The following is a 22,189-nucleotide window of genomic DNA, read 5'->3' as shown; positions in this document are numbered from 1 at the left end:
CCTCTGTCCATAGCGTTCCTTGACAGTGTCATTACTAAGTCACCAATTTAGTGCTACTTGGTCTAATTGGAATTTCCCATTGGGAACCTACTAGCGCTAAGTTGCTAACTGGTTAGCAATGATGCTTCTGAGACACCAGCTACAACCAAAATTGCTTGCGAACTTTCCTCCACAATAATCCCGCCCCCTTGATAAACGACCAATCACATTCACTTTATTCACTCGTGTAAATTCGTGCACCACTCGAGAGAATTCGGAAAAATGCAACGGTTGGAACAGCCGCTACGACTTTAATGCATAAACATAAGAAAATTCTAAGACACATATGAAAAAGAGGCATAATATCAATATAAAATAAATGATCAAATTGCTCAGAGCATAGCTAAGGATCTTGCCAGTGATCCAAGAGTAGAAATGCAAACTTTCTCCTCTTGCATCACCACTGCAAATATGCAACACTTGTTAATAATAAGTTGGCCTAAGGTGGGAATTCAGGACACTGATGTTAAAACAGGAAAGCTTCTCACTTTACATGGTGGATTCCATCCCAAAAGACATCAGAGCCACCATTGAAGATGAAACATCCAAGCTGCAAGAATACATCAGGAAGATGGCCCCAAGGGATGAATGTCTCAGAGAGTGGAAGCTGGAAATGAAGGAACTGGAGGAACCATCATTGGAGGAAAAAACCCTGCATGGGATAATCCCCTGACAGATAGCTGGAGTAATTGATATGATCAAATCCTACCAATGGCTAGAAAGGGCTGGGCTGACGGACAGCACAGAAGCACTTATCGTGGCAGCTCAAGAGCAGGCCGTGATCACCAGAGCAATAGAGGCCCAGGTCTACCAGGCAAGATCGCAGGTGCAGGATATGCAAGAGGCCCCAGAAACAATCCAGCATCTCATAAGCAACAGTGGGCAGCCGAAGTGATCAACATGGCCACCACACGTCATGTAAACATTTGGAAAAAAGAACATGAGAAATACCAATGCCTCATGGAAGAACTAGAGAGAACCTAAAAGGTGAAGGCAATTGTAGAGGAAGCCTGGAAGATGAAGGCAACAGTAGGTCCCATGGTCATAGGAGCAATCTGAGCAGTAAACCCAACACTGAAAAAGCTGCTCCAACAGTTACCTGGAGAAACATCAGAGATCTCAGTCCAGAAATGTGAAGCCCTAGATACGGCTAAGATACTGAAAAGGTTCATCAAGCTCCCAGGCCTCTGGTAGAGGACCCCAGCTGGAGAAGAAGGAGCCAACCCACCCCACCCAGGACTACGAGGGGTGGATGAGACAGTAGTTTATGTTTAAATAATCCAAATTATTCTTTTTTTTTTGTCTCCAAGGAAAGGAGTTTCTCTAGACCTTCCGAAATTCATCCAGTTATTTTTTGCAGGACCAAATATAAACACATTCCCTTTAATTACTGTGCTATGATACAGGTTGTTTCAGTTTTCCTCATACAGTCTGCACTCCGTTAACCCTCTGGAAAACAAATATCTATTAGAGATGGTATGCTCTGCCGATCTCTTCGCCACTTATTTCACTTTTTACGCTTTCTTCCAAAGGATTAGTATTTGGAATCATTTCCATATTCATGGAAATTAAGATCCTTTCTAACGCTTCCATTTAAATCATGAGTTGAAATGGTGTAACCTGGCCGGAGTAACATATATTCTAGGTAAACAATAGTATTTTAGAGTTTTTGTTTATGGTTTGTCTTTGTTCTGAACTACATGATTCAGATCATTCTTCCCTTGTTATGTTCTCCTCACGTCTATCTTCCAGGCTTCTAATATATGATTCTGCTAAGTGACTTAGACAAACTTTTATTGTCATTTTGTAGACACAGAGTTTACACAACATGAAATTTCGTTTATACAACTTTCCGAAAGTGAATTAGCAGAAGCCTAGCAGTGAAAAAAACATTTCCATTCCTAAAGTGCAGCAGTGATCAAAATGTAAACAGTTTGGGAGAGATATGGCGCCAAAAGGCATTGATGTGGAAGTTCAGAGCAGTGCAAAATAAATAAATCAGATAAACAAGAAAAAGGTTGTACTATAGAGAAACTTGCCACCTAGGAATTCTGCAGGATTTTATCCCAAAGTAGAGAGGGGAGCTAGTTTCAGACTGTAACCCTGTCTGCTCAGTATAAAGCCTCTTAATTTAAGATATTTGACCAAAGCCAACGTTAAATGTGAATTGAAATTAAATCCAGGCTCATTCTTGCTCATTCAAGTTCTACCAGTAAAAGCTGGAATCTCTACGTTAGCAGACAACCGATGCACAGCAGGATTATGCTACCCGGACTCTATGTGGTTTCTACTTTTTCTCTGTCTACAATTCTTTACTGCCTGCTGTCTATATTTTTTTTTCTGCTACAGTAATGTCCTACTGATGCTCCAGAAGTCAAATCTGTTCAAGGCATTGGCCTAAAAAAAAGTCAACAACAACATAAACATTTTATTGTGCCGGTACTTCAGCTGAGTGGTGCTGTGACATCGGAAACTCCTGAAACGTAGACTTTTCTATTAAGGCCTTAGAGGATAACAGAGTTTGAGAATTTTATTGTTTGGAAACCATTTCATGTCAGGCTGAAAAATGTCTTGCCATGTAAGCCTTTCATTCCAGTCGATATCAATAATTATTCAGTATTTTTATGTTTTTCCTGTATATATTAAGGATCGGGGGGAAAAACAGACAAAGCTAATATTTCTCTTTTGTTCCAGCATCCTCCCTGGTTGGTGAGTGGCAGCTCTGGTCTTCACCTCCAGCCAGAGTGGACCGTCACCCCACTCTGAGAAAGGCACCATGACCCAGGAGGGGCAGGCCCTGCCCACTCCCACCGCACCGGAGAACACGTTGGGGCCTGACGCAGCAACAGCCACGACAGATCCACCTACAGGAACCCACAATGAGGAGGCTAAGGACAGGTCAGAGGCTGTGGAGAGGGACCACAGGGAGGAGACCATAGCAAGAGAAGAGTTGGCACAAAGTGAAGGAGAGGGGAGGGCAGAGGGAAAAGACCAGGGAGGAGAAGGTGAGCTAAATAAGGAGGGGGGAGCTTCCACTGAAGAAGAGCATCATCCGAGCAAAACAGAAGAAGAGAATAATGAAGATATTCAGCCATCTGCAAAGAACGAAGCAACTAACCCTCAACCAATGGAGCGGTTAGTGAACACAAGCATCCATACTTCATTCATTATGTAGACTGGAGTAAACATCTTTAGAGTTTATTTTGCAGCAAACATTGTCCACAGCGAAGTTTCCTGGAAAATCATTAGCCTAGATTGGATTAAGATCCTATCTTAAGCCATCTGATTGCTTTATAACAATTGATTTACTTCTAAGTATCTCGTATATATCAGTAAGTCTTCTCTAAACATTCCCGTTGTCTTTCTTGTTTTTTCCTCACTAACTTCAGGTGTAATTAAGGTTGTTCTCTTTGTGTGTTTGGATAAACTAAGCTGTTACAAACAGCTGGTGTAAATTTAATGTCAGTGACTTCCGGGTTTCGTCCAGGATGTTTTTAATCCTGGTGGTGGGTTGCCCTGGGGGGAGAATTACACCTCCAGTTGTTTTCATTCTCACATTGATCTGTGCGGTAACCCATTTGAGGTCCCGGCCAGATTCCCTATGCTTAGTTTTTTCTTCCCACTCTTCCTCCCCACTGCTCTCCTCTGCCTCACTTCGCTCACCTGCACAGGAAGATGCTCCCTCCTGCTCTGCCTCTACAATTTTCTCCCTTTCTCACCTCCTACACTACCTCAGCCTGTATACTTGTCTAATATAATTGCAAAGTGTTTTGTTTCAATCACCAAAATCACATAAGGAATATCTAAATATCTAATATGTAATGGTACAGATTTGCATCACCATAAAGAACTCTCTCTAGATTTGCATCACCATAAAGAACATCCCCATCCTACGTCTTTTCATCAGCCTTTTTTGGTTCCTTCCTCATCTTTTGAAATTTATCATAATGGAAAAAATAACCTGACTTAATGCTATACTGCACTGTTAAAAACTGATCTAAAACATTAGGCATTAAGGTAAAAGAGATACAAATTAACTGTGTTACTGTTGTTCAAATGCAACAGACACTCAACGGCCACTTTATTAGGTACACCTGTCCAAATGCTCCTTAATGCAAATTTCTAATCAGCCAATCTCAGGGCAGAACTCAATGCATTTAGGCATGTCAAGACAATCTGCTGCAGTTCAAACCGAGCATCAGAACGGGGAAGATTTGTTATTAAATGATCAAATTAATCTAAAATTAAGGCTGTGGTATTTATAACTTGTGACCAGAACTGTGTTTCTTTCAAATAACTAACCATGTTGCTAATTCAAGGGAAATGTAGTAAAGGATATTTTTGCTTAATCACAGCCATCTTAGTTGTTCATTTGTTTGAATGCGTGTTAGACTATAAAACATCCTGTGAAGGTAATTTCAAATGTTCTTTTCTTCCCATTTTAACAGACTTGCAAATGGTATGAGTGAGAACGAGGATGAAGATGCTGTTGGCGAGGAGGATGGAGAAGAGAGGGAGGGACTTCCAAACTTGGACACTTTCAGCTCCAACTTTGAGACGACTGTAGAGCAGGCCGACACAGAGGTGGAGGACGACGAAGAGGAGGAAGGGCCCCAGAGAGATGAAACAGATAACCAGGACACTTTCAGCTCAGCGTTCGAGCAGATTGTAGAGCAGGTTGATGTTCCCGAAGAAGAGGAGAGAGAGTCTGAGGAAGAAGAAAAGGAGAAAAACAAGGTGGTGGATAACAAAGATGGCTTCAGCTCCACGTTTGAGCGAATTGTGGAGTCTGCATTGCTAAGGGGCGGCACATGCTACAGCAGCCTGGACTCTCTGGACGTGCTGTCACTCACTGACGAGACGGACAGCTGCGTCAGCTTCGAGGCACCTCTGACGCCGCTCATCCAACAGAGGTTGCTGTTGCAGGGACCTGAACCTCTGGAGCTGGAGTTGGAAACCGTTCAGGAACAAGAAGGGGCTGAGGCTGGACCAGATGCCCTGGATAGTGATGAAACGACTGAGCCGAGCTCAGTGTGTCCAGCTGGAGCGGGTGGTGCCATGGGGGGGAGTCCATTAAGGACAACCATCCCGGGGAGCAGGTCGGAGTTTGTACTGAGACAGCCTGGACGCTGGGCCATTCCCAATGGATACCACTCAGACTCCCAGGGAGCCACTGAGGGCGGGGGAGCCATGACCAGCTCTGTCAGGTAAGGAGGAGGCAGTGTGTCTGATTGGTTTTAAGAAAATAAAATGCTTCCCCAATAAAAGCAGCTTACATGAATAAACCACGCTAATCTCACTTGTACAGCATTCTAAGTCTGCAAAAAAATTGAATCTGAAAAGTAGTTTTACTTTAAGACTCTTATTTTTCAGGTTTAATTTTATTTTTTTAACAAACTTTTTTTTTTTATACAAACTTTATGGTCCCAATTGAGTTCCATACAAAGCAAACTATACTCATTATTTCATTTGCATGCTGCAAGCTAGTTTTGCGTTTATTAAAGAAAAACACAAAATAGTTTTCATGCTAATTGCTGCTGCAGATTTCTGTGTAGTTTTATCCCTGTTTTTTCTTTTGTAAATGTGGCCACACTCTGCTGCATCAGAATCCATCCATCCATCCAACAATCCTTTTTTCCTCTTTACTGCTCTGTAAGGTTATTAATTGCCTTAAAATGAGATAATTTTCCTCTGCATGTTTCAAAGAGATTCACTCTAACATTGTTCTATGTCTTTAGAATCATATATTAGCAATTAGCTCTGGCTGTGTTGCTAGAATTATTAAAACTGTAGTTTCTGTGTCTAAGATTAATGGATAGTAGATTCTTACATTGACGTTAAGATTTCTAAAAAAGCTTCAGAGATTTTTTTTATACCCTCTATGGTTTAAAAGGAAATTAAAAACCCTAAAAGATAAAATAGAGCAAATTTTCTTGAATATGTTCAGCCTTCCTGTTATCTGCTAAAGGTTTTCCTCTCTTCCAGGACAAACAGACATGATTTGACATTTTATAGAAAGTTTTTTTTTTTTTTTTTGATAGCTTCCTATATCTTTATTCCTGAAACATAAAAAAAAACAACAACAAAAAATCACTGACACTAAACCTTTTGTTGTGGAAGGAAGCTTTTTTAAATGTTTGGTTGACTTGAGTTAAAATGGCCGACTAACTATGATGTTATAAGTAGGGATGCTCTTATCACTTCCGAATCAGATTCCAATAATTGAATTTAGATAGCTACAGAATCCCGTACATTTCCAATACCAGAGCTCTGTTTGTATGGATCTAGATCTATGGTCTCAATTTTCACAAATACACATATGTGATTCATACATGTGCAGGACAAGATCCAGCATGATTCACACAAGCAAAAAGATCTTCCCGCTGTTCTTTTTCCTGTTTGGTGTTTGGCGATTGCGGATCTTGACCTGGCCTGGGGGTTCATCCAACGTGGAGTATTTTCTTGTGATTGGCTTATACAAGGGAGCTTTGTGATTGGTGGCAAACCATCCCCTGTTTAAAAAAATGCATCTGTGTATCGAGGCACGTCAGGGAAGTCTCAAAAATCCACACAAATGCAGTGAAGTTTAAAGACTACTGGTACTTTGTAATTTAATTTCTGATTGTTCATGCACCTATAATACTTTGGTGAATCTTGTCTTGTGCCTGTATAAATCACATATGTATATTTGTGAAAATTGAGACCGATCTAGATCCATATGTTGGCTCTGATGTCATCATTACTGCTGAATGTCTAAGAGGCTGTGATAAACTCCTCTCTCAGCTTTGTTCCACCTTACAGAACACAGACATCTATCATAGAGAACTTTATATTTCAACAAGCAGTGTTGACTCTCCGGTAACGTCTTCCAGCTTTTAGGGGCTGACTGATGCAGAAATGTATAACAACCCATCAGACTGTGTTCAGGGTTTACAGAGTGATCATGTCCCAGTAGCCAAAGATGCATTTTACCTCCTTAGCAGGTGGTGTGTTTGTCAGAGACACACATCTACTTAGGAACTGTTTCACATCCCACATGCATGTCTTCAGGAAGACCTGAAAAAAAAACCCTTTGTGGATAAAACTTGCAGAAATGCCCCAGCTGAGACACGTGATCTTCTGACTATGGGGATTAGAGTTATGGTCTCTATTTTTGTCCCGTCCTAATTTCAGCACAGGTGCCTCTTACCATTTGATACTCATCTGCTTTCTGACAAAGTTAGATTAATCTAAAGATCATAACCGTTACACCCTTCTTGTTTCTCTTCCCTTAGCTTTAGACTTTGCAACAATCTGACGGACTAACTGGTTGGTACCTTGACTCAACCAGCAGGTGGCATTACTAAAGTGAAAGCCTGCAGTGAGAGCTTACAGAGGAAAGATTGTGGGGTGGAGTTGAAGAAGATGCTCTTTTTTTGAAAGGCACATAACATTCTATACACCCACATTCTGATCATACAAGCCAGTGCAAGACTGCACCTTTGTATCCATAAGTAGGGGTTACATATCTGATAGTATTATTCTAAAACATTTCAATTAAAGATAAAGTTCACACTGACTGGGATAGAGTTTCAGGTTAACTTCTGAATGTGTTAAAGGACGGTTACTGCATTTAAAAAAAGAGACAAAATTGGGGTTAAAAATATCTTGTTTTGAAAGCTTTTAAACCAGAAAAAATTTAACTTTTAAATTTAGAGAAAAAACTAATAAATAGAGGAATGCAGGAGTTGCAAGAAGGAGTCCGAAACACAATCAGCTGCTAAACAAACATGGAACCTATTAAGCATGCAGGGGGAAAGTTCATAATGTAACCATGGCGACAAACAAGACTAGTCAACAAGGAGCATCTGAAAAAAACCGAGGAGGATTGATACAGGGAATAAATGACAGAATCATGTCATGACTAAATGAGGACGTGCATGAAGGGAGGGGCGATACATAAAACCAAGACAAATTAGACCCATTAGAAAACAACACCACAGAAAGATGATGACAGTGGCCAAAAACATGAGATAAAAGAACAAACTCCTGAACTCCAAATACTCCTTTGAACTATTTTAATGATTTTCTTCTGTGATCGTAAACTCATCCACTCTGAGCATCGTTTGCAGAGTCCCTGCAGGACTGTGGGAATACAGCAGCGGCTTACATTACTTCCTTACATATAATTACCTTAATAGCTCTAAAAGGCTTGAGGAAGACGGCGCAGCGCCACTGGGGGGAGGGAGGCAGTAACTAGAACCATATGGGGAAAACCTCACTAGTCCACCAGACTTATTACTACACTAGAAAAAATCAACATCTAGAAAAGTCATTTTTTTTCTTAAAATAAATGGATTAATGGATTAAGGAGCTAAAATAGAAATTTTGCAAATGGAACAAGACAATTTACATTTAAAATAAAAAAAAAAAAAACACAATTGCTTTGTCTTATTTTAAGTGCATATTATCTAATGATCTTATTTAAAGAGTAAAAATACTAATTCCATTGGCAAATGATCTCATTTACCTACTCAAATTAAGGGTAAATACACTTAATTTAAGAAATTTTTACTTATTTCTAGATTGTTTTTCCAGTGTAGAGGTCAGTTTCATTGATTTTGCTCAGTTTCTGCAGCTACAGACAGACAGGAATGCCAGACAGACACCATCCTCTGATCTGATCTGCTCAGCAAACTGCTGGGATTCACCCAGCACCTCTCAGCCTGGGCTGACACTGTAGAAAAAGACTTGAGGGTTTTAGATGCCAGGTCTGCTCCAAACTCTCTCGTCTGTGTCAATCCAGTCTGCAGATGTTATTCCTTAACACGGTGTGGCTTCCTGACCACCAGCGCCAGGCTCAATGAGCTATTGTTTGTGTCGTGACATCATCGTCTTCAGCTTCCCTCTTCTTGTAGGGTTTTTGGAGTAAATGTGAGTGCGCATGAGTTTAAGTGAGTGATTACTGCTCTGTGCAAGCCAGCTTGCCAGACATTTGTGCACTTAAATCTGGAGTGGATACATCTGTTTGGCACTCTGATACGGAGAGTTTTAAAGATACTTGCAGAACCAATCCCAGTACTGCTTTGGTCCTTTAACTGGAATCAAATGGAGAGCATAAGTCATAGAGTGCATCATTTATTAGAAATGTTTCTGGTTTATAGTGATCTGCAATGCCTTGACCTTGTTAAAAAAAACTACTAAAAGCAGATTTTTGTTTCCCCACTTTCAACACTTGCAACATGAATTCATAAACGGTTGTTTTAAGAAAAACCTATAAACCCCAATCTAAATATATGATTTATATTTTATTTAACTTAGGATTCTACTACTGTTTTAAACGTTTTTTTAAAAAGTGATATATATCATTATTATTTGACATTTTTTTATTTCTCTTGCTTTACGTCACCCAGTTATTTTTGTTTGTTTCCCAGCTTCCATTCATTTCTCCACTTAAATCCGTTTCATGCCCATTTATCTCATCTGAAATCACCCACATCCCCCATGGCCACAAACACACCAGCCTCCTCTTTTTGTTTCATCCCACTGTTGTGTTTTTTTCCTACTGCTTCTTATCGTTCATGCCTCTCCTCCATTCTTTCCAGTGGCTAACCATAGTGAACACCTTCGGGCTCCTGGAGCGTCAGGGACATCTAGTGTTTTTCACTGCAGCAATAGATACAAATCTCTGCAAAGAAATTCAAACCATTGAGCTTGATCACATTTTATCAGGATAAACCACAAACATCAGCGTATTTTTTTGGTAGGCCAACACAAAGTAGCGAGTTTTTATAAAGTAGGAACAACATTAATTCCTTACAAATAAAAATTGGAGGTTTGATTTGCATTTATACTCATGTGCAATTTTATTTAGATTCCCTTTTTAATGTAAATACCGCACTGTGAAAATGTGCATTTTTTTTTTTAAATTGACTAAACATGAACATAGTTTTGTGCACATTTGTAATGATGTGCGACTCTAGTGTTAGCTTTCAAAACAAGTTGATTGAATTAAATTTTATCTAGCTTCATTTGAGCTTAGATGGGGCTGATGTAGGTATCAGATATGCTCAGGTGATCAGATCTGCTCGGGGCCCTGTCCCTTCTGATGATGTCATCACATCAATCAATCAAGCAACTTAATTGTCAACTACAATTTACATTGCAATCGAGTTTTCAGTTTCAGTACAACCCGTTATTCGGGGAACGGTTCTACTGAGGCCATGCATGCTGCAAAACGGTGCCTTTGGCGCGTTCTTATGGCTTCCCAGGTTCCCACCGTGAGGCGGTTACTTATAGCTTTGCCTTTTATATGGCAACTCCATTCGGACAACTGTATTGCACCCTGATAAGGATCAAATCACTTGTGGAGTCTCAGCAGACTTCCTATATTTCTATTATTTTACATTTCAGTGGCGATCAAAAGTAGCCGAAAGAAGAAAACAATCATTGTCAATCTTGAAGGAAAGCACTGGCTTCTAAGACAGACTGAGCTCTGCCATTTAACAAGGTGAAAAAATAAAAGAGTCTCAGCTTATTTTTATTCTTTTTATTAAGATCTGAGGGCAGCCTAGGACAAATGGGACATCTTAAAAATTGACTTTCGTAGAGATTTCAGACAAATAAAACAGTTATTCTACTTGTAGAAAATGAATGGTTGTTGTGGGCACGAATTTAAAAGTGTAGTTTAATATGGTTAACTGACTGAGTAAAAAGAGGCTAACCTGTTAGCTAGTGAGCACAGCTAGCCACAGTGCTACCCAGCTCTCCCCCTTTATATCATTGTCTTGCAGTTACTTTGTTCACCATAAACAGATTTTTTTTTAGTTCTGTTATCGATCATGTTAAACTTCATCGGTCATTAGACATGCAAACATTACAGATGCTCCCGATGCGTGATGTTATTATCGTTGTCTCTGCAACCACAATGTTTTACATCATCATGTGGCATTATCGGCTAATAATGTAGCATAATGTCACTGGCATGCGCAGGACCCGAGCAGATCTGACCACCCGAGCAGATCTGGTACCTACACCAAACATAAATGCAAACCCTCCCCACCTTTAGGGCTTTGCAATCATAACAGGCCAGCTTGGAAGGTGTTGACCTTTACATATTAGCAATTATTTCTTCTTTGGATTTAGCTTTTTGTTAAATAGGGTGTAAGTTTAGTATTTCTTCATCACGTTTTCCACAACACTTCAAAAAAGATAAAAAAAGGTTCTGAAACTAGTCGCCCATAAAGAATACTGTCATCACATATTGATGGGATCTCTAGATGTGGATATTCTAAATTTGACTCGGTTAATTGGAGACATTTGGAACAATGTGTGATGAAGACTGAATACCAAGAAGTGTCTGTTAGCAAGAAATGATTAGCATGCAGTGTGAAGCAGTTGGATCAGCATATGCGTCTGATGAAGCTGCAGAAAACTGTTAACGAATGATGAAACAGTTTTTAAACATGTCTGCGCTGCTTCTCTGGAGAGACAGATCTGGCTTTGGAGACAAATGAAATGTGACATGTTTATTCATTACAAGAGTGAGATGGGTGCAGTTGGTAGCAGGGTTAGAGTGATGCAAAGCTGACTTTTTTTGGACTGTCTGTTTAAAGGGACTCAATTCAACAAGAAAAAGTGTCTTAAACATGTTACTCTTATTTCCTATAAATCTATACTCCCTTAAAAATTATTCTTTACACAATGGAGCAAACATTTTGACCTCCAGCACGTTCGCTGACCGATTCAAACCTCCAACTAACCATTCAGCTGTTTTGTCGTCTGCTTATACCCTGAATGCTGCAGAACAAGCTGGGTCTTCACACTGGATTTTTTTTTTAAAATATATTTTTGCCAGAAAGTGCAATTTTTGAGAATTCTTCCTTATGGAGTGAATTTTATTCCATTATTGTTGCCTGAATAGAACAGATTTTGTAAATGAAAATGTGAAAAAACAAACAAAATTTTAAAAGGAAACTTCTTTAAGGTTTCAAACTTCAAAAGTACATTTACCGTTTTCTCTGATTTTATTTTTAACTTTTTTAAATTTACTTTTTAAATTCCTTTTTTTCAGATTGATTTTTACAAATTGCATTCTTTTGAAATTGCATTTTACAGATCACATCTCTTTACTTCAAGCCCAACACAAACCTTCCCTCTTGACCAATAAGAAATGCATCTTGGCTCCTCAGAGGAAAGCCCGCTCTCAGAGGTGAAGAGAATGTGATCTGTAAAAAAAAATATATTTGGTAAATGCCTGTATTTATAAAAATTAACATATAACTTATATAACTTATGTTTCAAATCAGGAGACTTGACCAAAGTGCTTTACTTTACATTCAGTCATTCACCCAATCAATCACACACTGATGGTGATACGCTACATTATAGCCTCACCTACCCTGAGGCTCACTGACAGAAGTGAAGCTACGATACACAGTGTCCTCTGACCTCCATCCGTCAGCAATGCTTGTGAAGTGTCACCCATGAACACAACGGCACTGAGAGCTGGGGTTTGAACCAACAACCCTTGGGTTGCAGGGCAAACTGCTGCATTGGACACCACTGTTGAACAGAATGAAACTTGTAAAACACATTCGAAAAGAGATAAAATAAAATATGATAGAAATATAGTAAAACTATTTGAAAAAAGCGAAACATTTGAAAAAGTAAAATCAGAGAAAACAGGTGAGTTGTTCTCAAAACATTTGTTTTATTAAGATATTTTTCAAAGAAACATTTCTGGACTGAGGGCTGCATGGTGGTGCAGGTTGTAGCACTGCTGCCTTGCAGCAAGAAGGTTCTGGGTCTTTCTGCAATGAGTTTGCATGTTCTCCCTGTGCATGGTTTCTCTCCGGGTACTCTGCCTTCCTCCCACAATCCAAAAACATGACTGTTGGGTTAATTGGCTTCTCTAAATTGTCCTTAGGTGTGAGTGTGTTTGCATGTTTGTGTCTCTGTGTGTTGCCCTGTGAGAGAATGGTGACCTGTCCAGGGTTTACCCCGCCTCTCGCCCATAGACTACTGGAGATAGGCCCCATCGTGACCCTGGCAGAACAATCGGTATGGATGAAATCCTGCATTGTTTTTTGTTTTATTTCCATCTTCAAAATGTGTAATTGGAAGACAATTCAATCCGTACTTCACTACTGTAAGTGAACAGTTGAAAATGAACTGTCCCTCCCTCTTAAATTAAATTAATAGTATTTGGTTGCCAAATATATATATATTCTTTTAATGAAACTGATTCAGCTGCTTTTAAAATCATACATATCCCAGCTTAGTAAAGAGAGTTATTTCTTTAACAATAAACCTTCTCTATATTCTATCTACTGTCTCCAACAGTTTTGATGAGATACAAAAATATTTGGATCTCAGAGAAGACAAGAAGATGCACAGTAGTAAATATAACAAGATGATAAATATAATAAGCATACTAGTTTTCTGTACTGCAGTATTTAGTAACTTTTATTGAAACCATTCAGCTCATTCCAAAAAATAAATTCTCTGTGTAGCAGCTCAACAATTTCTATACAAACCATAGTGCAAATTGTGTTTGTTCAAATGAATATAAAAACCTGGAAGACATTTGTTTGAGTAAAAATTAACATCTATTAGTGTATTTCAGCATGTATGTCAGCTGGGTTTCTGCTCTGCTGTTTGCACGCATGCGTTACATCACTGTGAGTTCCTCCCACTATCTAGACCTAAAAGATCAGAGCCCAAGCAAAGCAGATAAAAGCCAGGCGCAGTTGTTTCCATCAGAGGAGCAGCTTTGCCGTGCGGGCTAATCTCTTTCATGTGCGTCGAGTCAGAGACGCACACAGGAGTAAAAAGCCTGGTGGCCCCCAGCAGCAGGGCTTTCATAAACAAGGGGTGTGTTGAAATCACACACATCCTGAAGCTTTCCTAATGACACCGAAATGAGTTGTCTTCACACGCCTGTATCTCTCTCTGTTCTTTTATGGCATCACTCAGGGAATAAGAACCTCAGCGTGTTTCTATAGCTCTGCTGAAACATGCTGCAGATTATCTTTTGCTGGCTCTCACTTAGGCAGCAATATCTGCACACAAATGTACACACAAAAAGATGAGCACACATTTCTGTAAAACACCCAGCAACGAACAACATTTTATTCCAACCGCTTTCCGCAACGCACAGTAACTGAATCATTTCAACGCTGCCAGATTTATCCCCCTCTATTTATAGCTCGCCTCCGTTTTTAATGACACATCCCACATTCTTACTGTAGCAATGACTGTTTTGGCTGACTGAGGTTCTTCCTACCGCAGGCTGGGACGCCGTTCTCTGGCACTCACTGGAAAAGTGTGGCTTTTCTTTTTTTTTTTTCTTTCCACAGAGGTTAATCTGTAAGTGTCAGACAAGGCTGCTGTTCAGTGTTTCACCAAACCCACAATCCCACACCTGAGCATAATTGGCCTCCCTCAGCCAAAAGAGGTCACCATTGTTCATTGTTTGCAGCTACGTGGTGATGTTGTTTCTGTTTCTGTAAGGGAGACAGAGAGAGCGAGACAGAAAATAAATCCACAGGAGGATGAAAAAACAAGTTTGCAGGTAAACAAAAGAGAGTTTTGTTATTGAAGGTGCTGTGATCTAGAGGATAAAACTTTTTTTTTTGCTTTTTGGTGCCAGTAAAGGCTGTAGAATTATCTCTTAGTAGAGGGGATAATCATTTTCTGTAGGGTAGAATCGATGCTGAATGGTGAAAATGTTTAAATGTCTCCAGTCAGCAACTCCTGTCCTCAGATTAAGAAAGTGTAGCTGAACTTTTTTTTTAGTTCGTTACTGGGCTCTTCTAAATCACCTTTTTTTGAGCCAGGTTGTGATTTTTAATAATAAAATAAAGATATAACATCACTTTCTTAACAATAAAGGAAAAAAACACATTCCTTTTATGTTAAGTTGCTTTTACCATCATGAAAGAAGTTAGAATTCATTCACATGCTATTAAATAAAAGAAGCAGTTATTAAAGATCAATCATTGGGGGATTTCTTTTTCTAAATTGTGCAACAATCAGGCATAAATACAACTGATTCCTGTTCAAGCAAATGGTGATGATCATTTCATCTTTATGGAACCTGTTTGGGGGATGGATGGGAGGGGGAACACAGTATGTCCATAAACAAGGACTTCATCCTTCGAAATAACCGGGCTACTTAGACCAACTCTTTAGAGAACAGGTTCCCAATCTTCTCAGCCTTCCCTAAAAAATAGCAGTGCAATAATATGCCTTCCTCTAAACATACATACAGCTATTTTACTCTATATTAAGATACATAGTGAAGTAATTCATTTTATTTCTAAATATATGTATCTACTGAATTCATGATTTGAAATGTACTTTTACTTATTTAATAGGTAATTGCAGTATTTAGAATTTTGACATTTAATGATTTATTTACTTTAATGTTTAAGTCAATTTAAATATATCTACCCATTTGATGGTAAATTGATTGATACCATGGGACACGGATTTCTGTTTCCTTATATGTATTCTTGCCTCCATCTTATATTATATCAAAACCAAGGCCGGAAGCATCCCTTGTCTGGCTGTCAGCAGCTGACCCCCGACCTCACCTCAGTAAACCTGCTGCTCCCTAGCAACCACAACAGCATAGCTAGGTGAAGTAAAGAGCTAAGAAGATGTAAAGATAGAGCCGTACTTTTTTCAATGTATCTTTGATGCATACAGATTTCTCAGTTTTTTTTTTATATGGTGCTGCATGGATGCAGAGCTTCTGCTCACTACCCAAAGCACAGACAATAGACATGTAGGCTCCAAAACTGGACCTCAGAGCAATGAAAGATCGTCTGTCATGGCAAGTCTAAAAAATGTTTCACAACTTAAATAGGAATCTTTATAAGCAGCTCACAGTAGCCTTCTGTCAGAGCGCTGAGGTTTTTTAAAGGTCTCACAAAAGTCCTTACAATAGATGCCTTCACAAAATGGACCAAAACCATTTGAGCATTATGAAATTAGATTAAACCCTCCAAGCTTCCCTCCTGATAGTTTAGATTACCCTTTTGGCGGCAGTGGCGTCGGGTGCACGAGTTTGCCCTGCAATCGGAGGGTTTGCCGGTTCGACCCACGGCTCTGGCTTTCAGTGTTGTTGTGTCCTTGGGCAAGACGCTTCACCCGCATTGCCTACTGACTTGAAAAAGTGCTATATAAGTAAAGGCCATTTACTATTTTTGAGCCTAAATAGTTTTCCAGCATTGGGGGCGAGGAGCAGATGTAAACAGACATGGCGCCATCTAACGATGTTTCCCTCCATTAAATTAAGACTTATTACTTTATAAAACTTTATTTATATAATATTTCATGGATTAAACCTCAGTTTTTTTATTAAGTCTGACTATGGCCCTGAACATTTATGATATGTTCTCAGCTCTATTCAAGTCTTATCCCTCTTGAAATCAAATATTTTTTGAGTTGTTTTTTTTTTTTTTTTCCCACTGGATCTTGGACATTTTTTCATTATTTCCATACTAGAGTTCCACGCTCGCTCACCTCCATGACTTTAGCTTGTTTAACTATTATTATGCGCATTTGCAATGTTAGATGTTGGGATAAATATACAATTATAAAAAAAGGCCTTAATTAATAAAAAAATGGGCAAAAAAAAAACAATAAACACTAATATAATAGTTTATACACCAGCAGAACACAGACGTTTTTCACAAACTTTGTATGCAACATGAGTGAGCTTCTAGTGTGGAAATCTGAGGTCGTATACCAAGATTGTGCTGCTTTAAGCACATGCAGTTCCATCCTCCAGGCGTATTAAAGAACATTTTAAGTCTCCTTTAATCGGACTTGAAATTTTGCGGAGCGGAACATCAGGCTAGACCACGGGTTGCTAATTCCCGTTCCTGACGGCCGATATCCTGAAACTTTTAGATTCATCCTCGGTCCAACACACCTGACTGAAATGGCTGAGTTAACTCCTCAGTATCATCTACTCTGTTTCTCCAGAGTCCTCTTAATTAATGAACTACTTCATTCAGGTGTGTTGAACCAAAGGCACATCTAGGCTACATTAACACTGCAGGCCTTGATGCTCAATTCCAGTTTTTTTGTGATTGCTGATTTTTTGCCGATTTTTTGCATTGCCATTCACATTTCCAAATATATGCGACTTGCATATCTGTGTTATTCAGACTGTCATGAAAAGATAAGATCCAGGTCGCATATGTGCAAAAAAGTGGATTTGGGTCACTTCAGGCTGCGTTGTGAATGTAGCCTAAACGTTGCACCGGCCCTCAGGAACCTGAATTGCCCACCCCTGGGCTAGACATAACTGAGTGAAGTCTTCTTGCCTCCCATTTGAGCTTATTGTTTGATTACTTTTTAAAATGTTTAACCATGAATCATTTTGTTCATCTATTTTCTATTGCATTAATTAAATGTTAAAGCTCTCAAAGAAAAGTGCAACAAAATTTGTTTTAGTCTCTATAAAGCCCTTGCATGTTGGGTTTTTAAAACCAGTCGAAAACTAAGACAAAAACCAGCTAATATCTATTTTCTTTAGCCCTGATTTATTTTCAGGTATCTCTGTTCTAATTAGGAACACAGATACCAGAGTGTAGGTCTCATAAGTGTTTAGAAATGTATTAGTTAGTTTATTTAGTGTTCTGTAGCTAGATGGAGCTAAAGGCCAAAATGCTCAGCTGCTTTTTGAGTCATGCTTTCCTTTCTGGCCTTGTTTTCCTGTGGATTCATTTAGGAGCACAGCATGAGGATCACTTTATTAGGTTGCATATGGTTTACATAACTTGTTGTGGTGAAGGATGAGATTTTCCCATCTGCTGTCTGCCATGCAAAGAGTGCTGCTATGGAGCAGGTCTATAAATTCTGCAGTCTGAAAAAGCTCTTCTGTGTGAGTGACAAAGATATCCATGAGTCATGGCAGACTGACTTGTGATTGTTGTGTAACAGCAAAAAGGTTCCACCTGACCTTTTTAGATTATCTTTTGAGACTAACTGAATCCTTTATTATTCTAGTTTGCATTGAGTGAATGTTGCTGTAAACAGGTGAAATGCAACGTCAAAAAATGAAACTTTACTTGATCACGAAAAAATCCTTTTTAGTTTGCTAAATGTCACAAAATAAAGCGATAGCTTCACACTAATTTTGTAGCAGGTTGAAATTGGACATGGTCTATCTATTTTGTATAACTGTTTATAACATAATTTCATCATCACGATTTTTTAGTATTATGGAGCTAAATTAAAACTATAAAGTTTGTTCCGAAACTTTTTTTCTTAAGGTGAAACACTTTAAAATTGGAAATAAAAAACGAAAAGTGCAAAAAAAGTTTGAAACTGAAAACTTTCAACTTTTTTTTTGTTTCAAGATAATTGTTCTTTTTCAAATTCAAACAGATGTTCCCTCTTTGTGGGGACGGGGCTTTGAGGACATAGGGTTTGGAACGATGACTGAGATTTTTATTCATTCATATTCATAGCTTTCCTTTTCAGTTTCAAAATCACTTTTCTGTTTTAAGCCATTATTTTTAATTTCCGAGTAATTTTTCAGTTTAAACAAACTGTATCCGAGCACGTTTTATGGCTCCAATTTAGCTCCATAGAAATGCTAGGGAGCGACATTGCATGCAGTCCACATTTTCTCAAGGCTTGTCTGCCGAATGCAGTAATGAAACAGCCGATGCATGTACTTCAAGAACAAAACACTAATAAATTCCATACTGTAGAGCTCCCTCTGGACTGTAGCTATCAATAGATTCTCCCAGCTGAGCTGTGGATCTCTGTAGCTCCTCCAGAGTCACCCTACCGGCTGCTCCTCTCATTAATGCTCAATTTAATATTAACTAATTAAAGCCTGAAATGAAACATCAATTTCAAAGGACAGAGACATTAGATCCTTTAGCTTCTGTAACTGGGCTAATGTTGAATCATGTGAGGCTCCTTGATTGTGTTTTATGTATCTGGTTTTCTGTGTTGTATTGGTTTGTTTTATGCTGATGTCTTGGTTAGATAGCCCTTAAAATGAGGTTTTAATTTCAGTTCTTGGGTAAATAAGGGATTTTGTTCAGCCTGTGGTGCTGCTGCCACATTTTTTTCCATTTTAAGATGATGGCTTGAATAAGATCCTTCAAATAAAATTTAAATTCAATAAGAACTTCTTATTTTAGAACTAATCATGTTATTTATTTGCATTTATTTCATCTATTTTACTCGTTTCTAAACATTAAATCAGATATTCTGAGCCAGAACTACACAGTGTTAGAGTAGCCTTTTTACCAAATACTTTACTAGTATTAGATGACAAATATCTTAGATTTACGGTTTTAGCTTTAACTCTTTAAAGCCTGGACCATGAAATAAATGAAAGAAAATTCATTTTTTTTTATTTAGAGTTGTCATTGAACTCTCTGAAAAACGAAAGAAAAGAATATATATATTTTTTGTATACGGTAAGTTAAATTAGATCATTTATTTGAATCAATTTTGATACATTAGGCATTTCTGTAGAATATTATATACGTTTTCTGTTCATTACGTGTCTGATTGTGTAAGTCAGGGTTTTTTAAGATCAGCAACATCAAACTGATGATGAAAAGTCCTCAAAAGCTCATGTATCAAATATGATACAATTGTTTTTAAAGGGTTAAATGAAGTAACAATCTGTTTTCCCCACCAGCCTCTGCTCTTTGGTTACTAATGTAGATGTCTGGAAGGAACTGGTTTCACTTTCCCGTTTAGTTTCGTTTAAAGACCTGAATGCAGCTGCAGGCCTGACTTTACAAATATGTGAGATTCCAAACGTGCCACTTTAGTCCAGGATACAGGATACCCCGCGCGCGCACAGACCCCCAGCCTCTGGGTTTGAGAGCAGAGGAAGTAGAGCTGGCCCGGACACAGGGCCATTGTGAAGAACAGCGCGCTGTGTCCAGCCGGACGCTCCGCCTCCTACATCCTCTCTCCTTTGTGAGGAGTCCAGAGCGACCAAGAAACTTCAAGGAAACCCCCCCTCCCCTCCAACCATCCAGGACTACAGCCAACTGTCAGCGTTTATCCTCCGCTCCCTGCGAATCATTTGAAGTTGAACCGCAAACCGGGACGATGGCCGTTTTAGCGGCCGCTGGATGATGAGGGGAGTCGGTCCGCAGCGCCACATCTGCCGCTCGCTTCCAGGATCCGAGATGTGGAAGGAAGAATATGATGCACATTTTGACTTTTTGCTGCAACTCCTGTAAGTTAAAAGTTACCAAACAACTATAGTCTGCTGCTCAAAGGGATGGAAACGCTGAGTTAGAGCTGCTTTAACTGGGATCATAGATTAACTCTTTATAGAGCGAATTTAAAGCCTATAGTGTTATTGGAATCTAGGAAAAGACCTTATTATCTACGTTCAGAAAATATGGATATTTTGATGGCAAAAATTAATGTCAATGTAATTACAAGAAGTTGCCTGAATATATTAAGAAAAATAACAACATTGCTTCTATGAGAAATTCATGAAAAATACTCTGAGAGTGAGTTGTTTTAGTTGATAAATCTAAATATAATTGTTAAACTCATAGGGAAGTCGTATTTAAATGTAAAATCATTTTGTCTTAAACATAGCCCATATATAAATGTACTCTTTATCAGACTATATTGTCCCAAAAGTTAGAAAATGTCTATTTAAAAAAAATCCTGTTTTAAAATTTGTGTTTTTTTTTTTTTTTTTTTATCTTATTCAGGCCAGTTAGTTATACGTCAGCCTGAACACCTAAATTTAAACAATCATATATCAACGGTCATCTGTCAATCAATTTTTTCGGTCATAGCATCTTGATTCATATGTCGCAGCTAATATACGCAACGGTAGAAATTAGAAATCAGAATCATTTCCTTTCCTATTGAGTTCCGTCCCAGTGTTCACGGGGATGGATGTCTGTGTCTTCAGCAGGCGTAGAGCTAACAGAACTGGCAGCGTTGCGAGGCAAGGGCTCAAACATGTACGGCTGGAAGCCTTCTACACCAAACCAAGCTTCTGCCGCCCTGGCGTCCTCTTCCACAACATCTTCATCCCCGCTTTCCTCCTCTAAATAAAAAATGGATGATGTAGGAGACTCATCCACGACCTCCGACACTAAACTCTCCTCCTCTTGCATGTTTCCTCTGTCCATAGCGTTTCTTGACAGTGTCGTTTCTAAGTCACCAATTTAGTGCTACTTGGTCCCAATGGAATTTCCCATTGGGAACCTACTAGCACTAAGTTGCTAACTGGTTAGCAAGATGCTTTCAACAAACCAGCTACAACCAAACTACAATCAATCAAGAACAGCACCCCTTTGATAAACGACCAATCACATTCACTTTATTCAATCGTGTAAAGTCGTGCACCACTCTGGAGAATTAGGAAATGCAACGGTTGGAATGGCCGTTTCCCTACGACTTAATCTAGGCTTATTAACTTTTTACCTTTTCAATTTGCTTTTTACCTTTTTTTCTTGACATGTGAACTTTTTATTTTCCAACTTAATTTACAGTTGTTAATATATCATTCAAGGGCTCATCTAATTGGTTAAATGCCAAAATAAGATGTAGAGCCATGTAGCAGTATCTTTGATGAATGGCTGGATATAGATCTTGTGCTTCTAGACCTCACTGAGGAACGGGGACATTTGTACTGGGTATGCAAGTGATCACCCTTCCCTATTAAGGGTTAACCCGACAATACTTTAACAACTTATATTCGGCATGAAAAATATTAGACAAAAAGAGAGTCATATTGCTAGAATTTATATTTTTACATCTTTAAAGTATAAACAAACTGTTTATTAAATCAAACTGCAGGTGAAATCTATATGAGATTAGCTCATTTTGGGGATAGATAATTGCTGATCACATGTTTTTGGAGCCTCAAAGATACGTGGCATGAAAATAATAAGAAAAGCGTTCTAAAAATGGCCAAGTAAACATTTTTAAAACGAACTAGATTCACATTTAGTTAAAAGTTTGTTTTCCTTTTGAATAAAAATCGGTTTATATGAACAATGGTAGAAGATGCAGTCAGCACTTTATTGTAAATCGTTAGTTTTTGTAGCCTGAAGGCATCTTTGTTGTATTGCAGCAATGTCTTCCACATTACTGCATCTACAAGCTGAAACATATCACATGTAACAACAATTAGGGC

At 38.7% G+C, this 22,189-nt stretch overlaps 1 protein-coding gene across 2 annotated transcripts in view; it reads left to right on the top strand.

Moving 5' to 3' along the window:
* The window catches only part of psd2 (pleckstrin and Sec7 domain containing 2), a 69,260-nt gene that overhangs the window by 19,767 nt on the left and 27,304 nt on the right, over positions 1-22,189 (top strand). The window contains exons 2-3 of one of the 2 annotated variants that reach the window (XM_015371059.1): positions 2,734-3,174; positions 4,488-5,246. In XM_015371059.1, the coding sequence (XP_015226545.1) occupies positions 2,816-3,174; positions 4,488-5,246 (1,118 nt within the window). In that variant the 5' untranslated portion in view covers positions 2,734-2,815. Of the gene's footprint in view, positions 1-2,733; positions 3,175-4,487; positions 5,247-22,189 lie in introns of those variants that run through there. The other variant, XM_015371062.1, reaches the window with a different exon arrangement.

Source organism: Cyprinodon variegatus, unplaced genomic scaffold (assembly GCF_000732505.1).
Source record: "Cyprinodon variegatus isolate N-32 unplaced genomic scaffold, C_variegatus-1.0 Scaffold52, whole genome shotgun sequence".
Taxonomy (NCBI): domain Eukaryota; kingdom Metazoa; phylum Chordata; class Actinopteri; order Cyprinodontiformes; family Cyprinodontidae; genus Cyprinodon; species Cyprinodon variegatus.
This window is presented reverse-complemented; position numbering and strand designations above follow the sequence as displayed.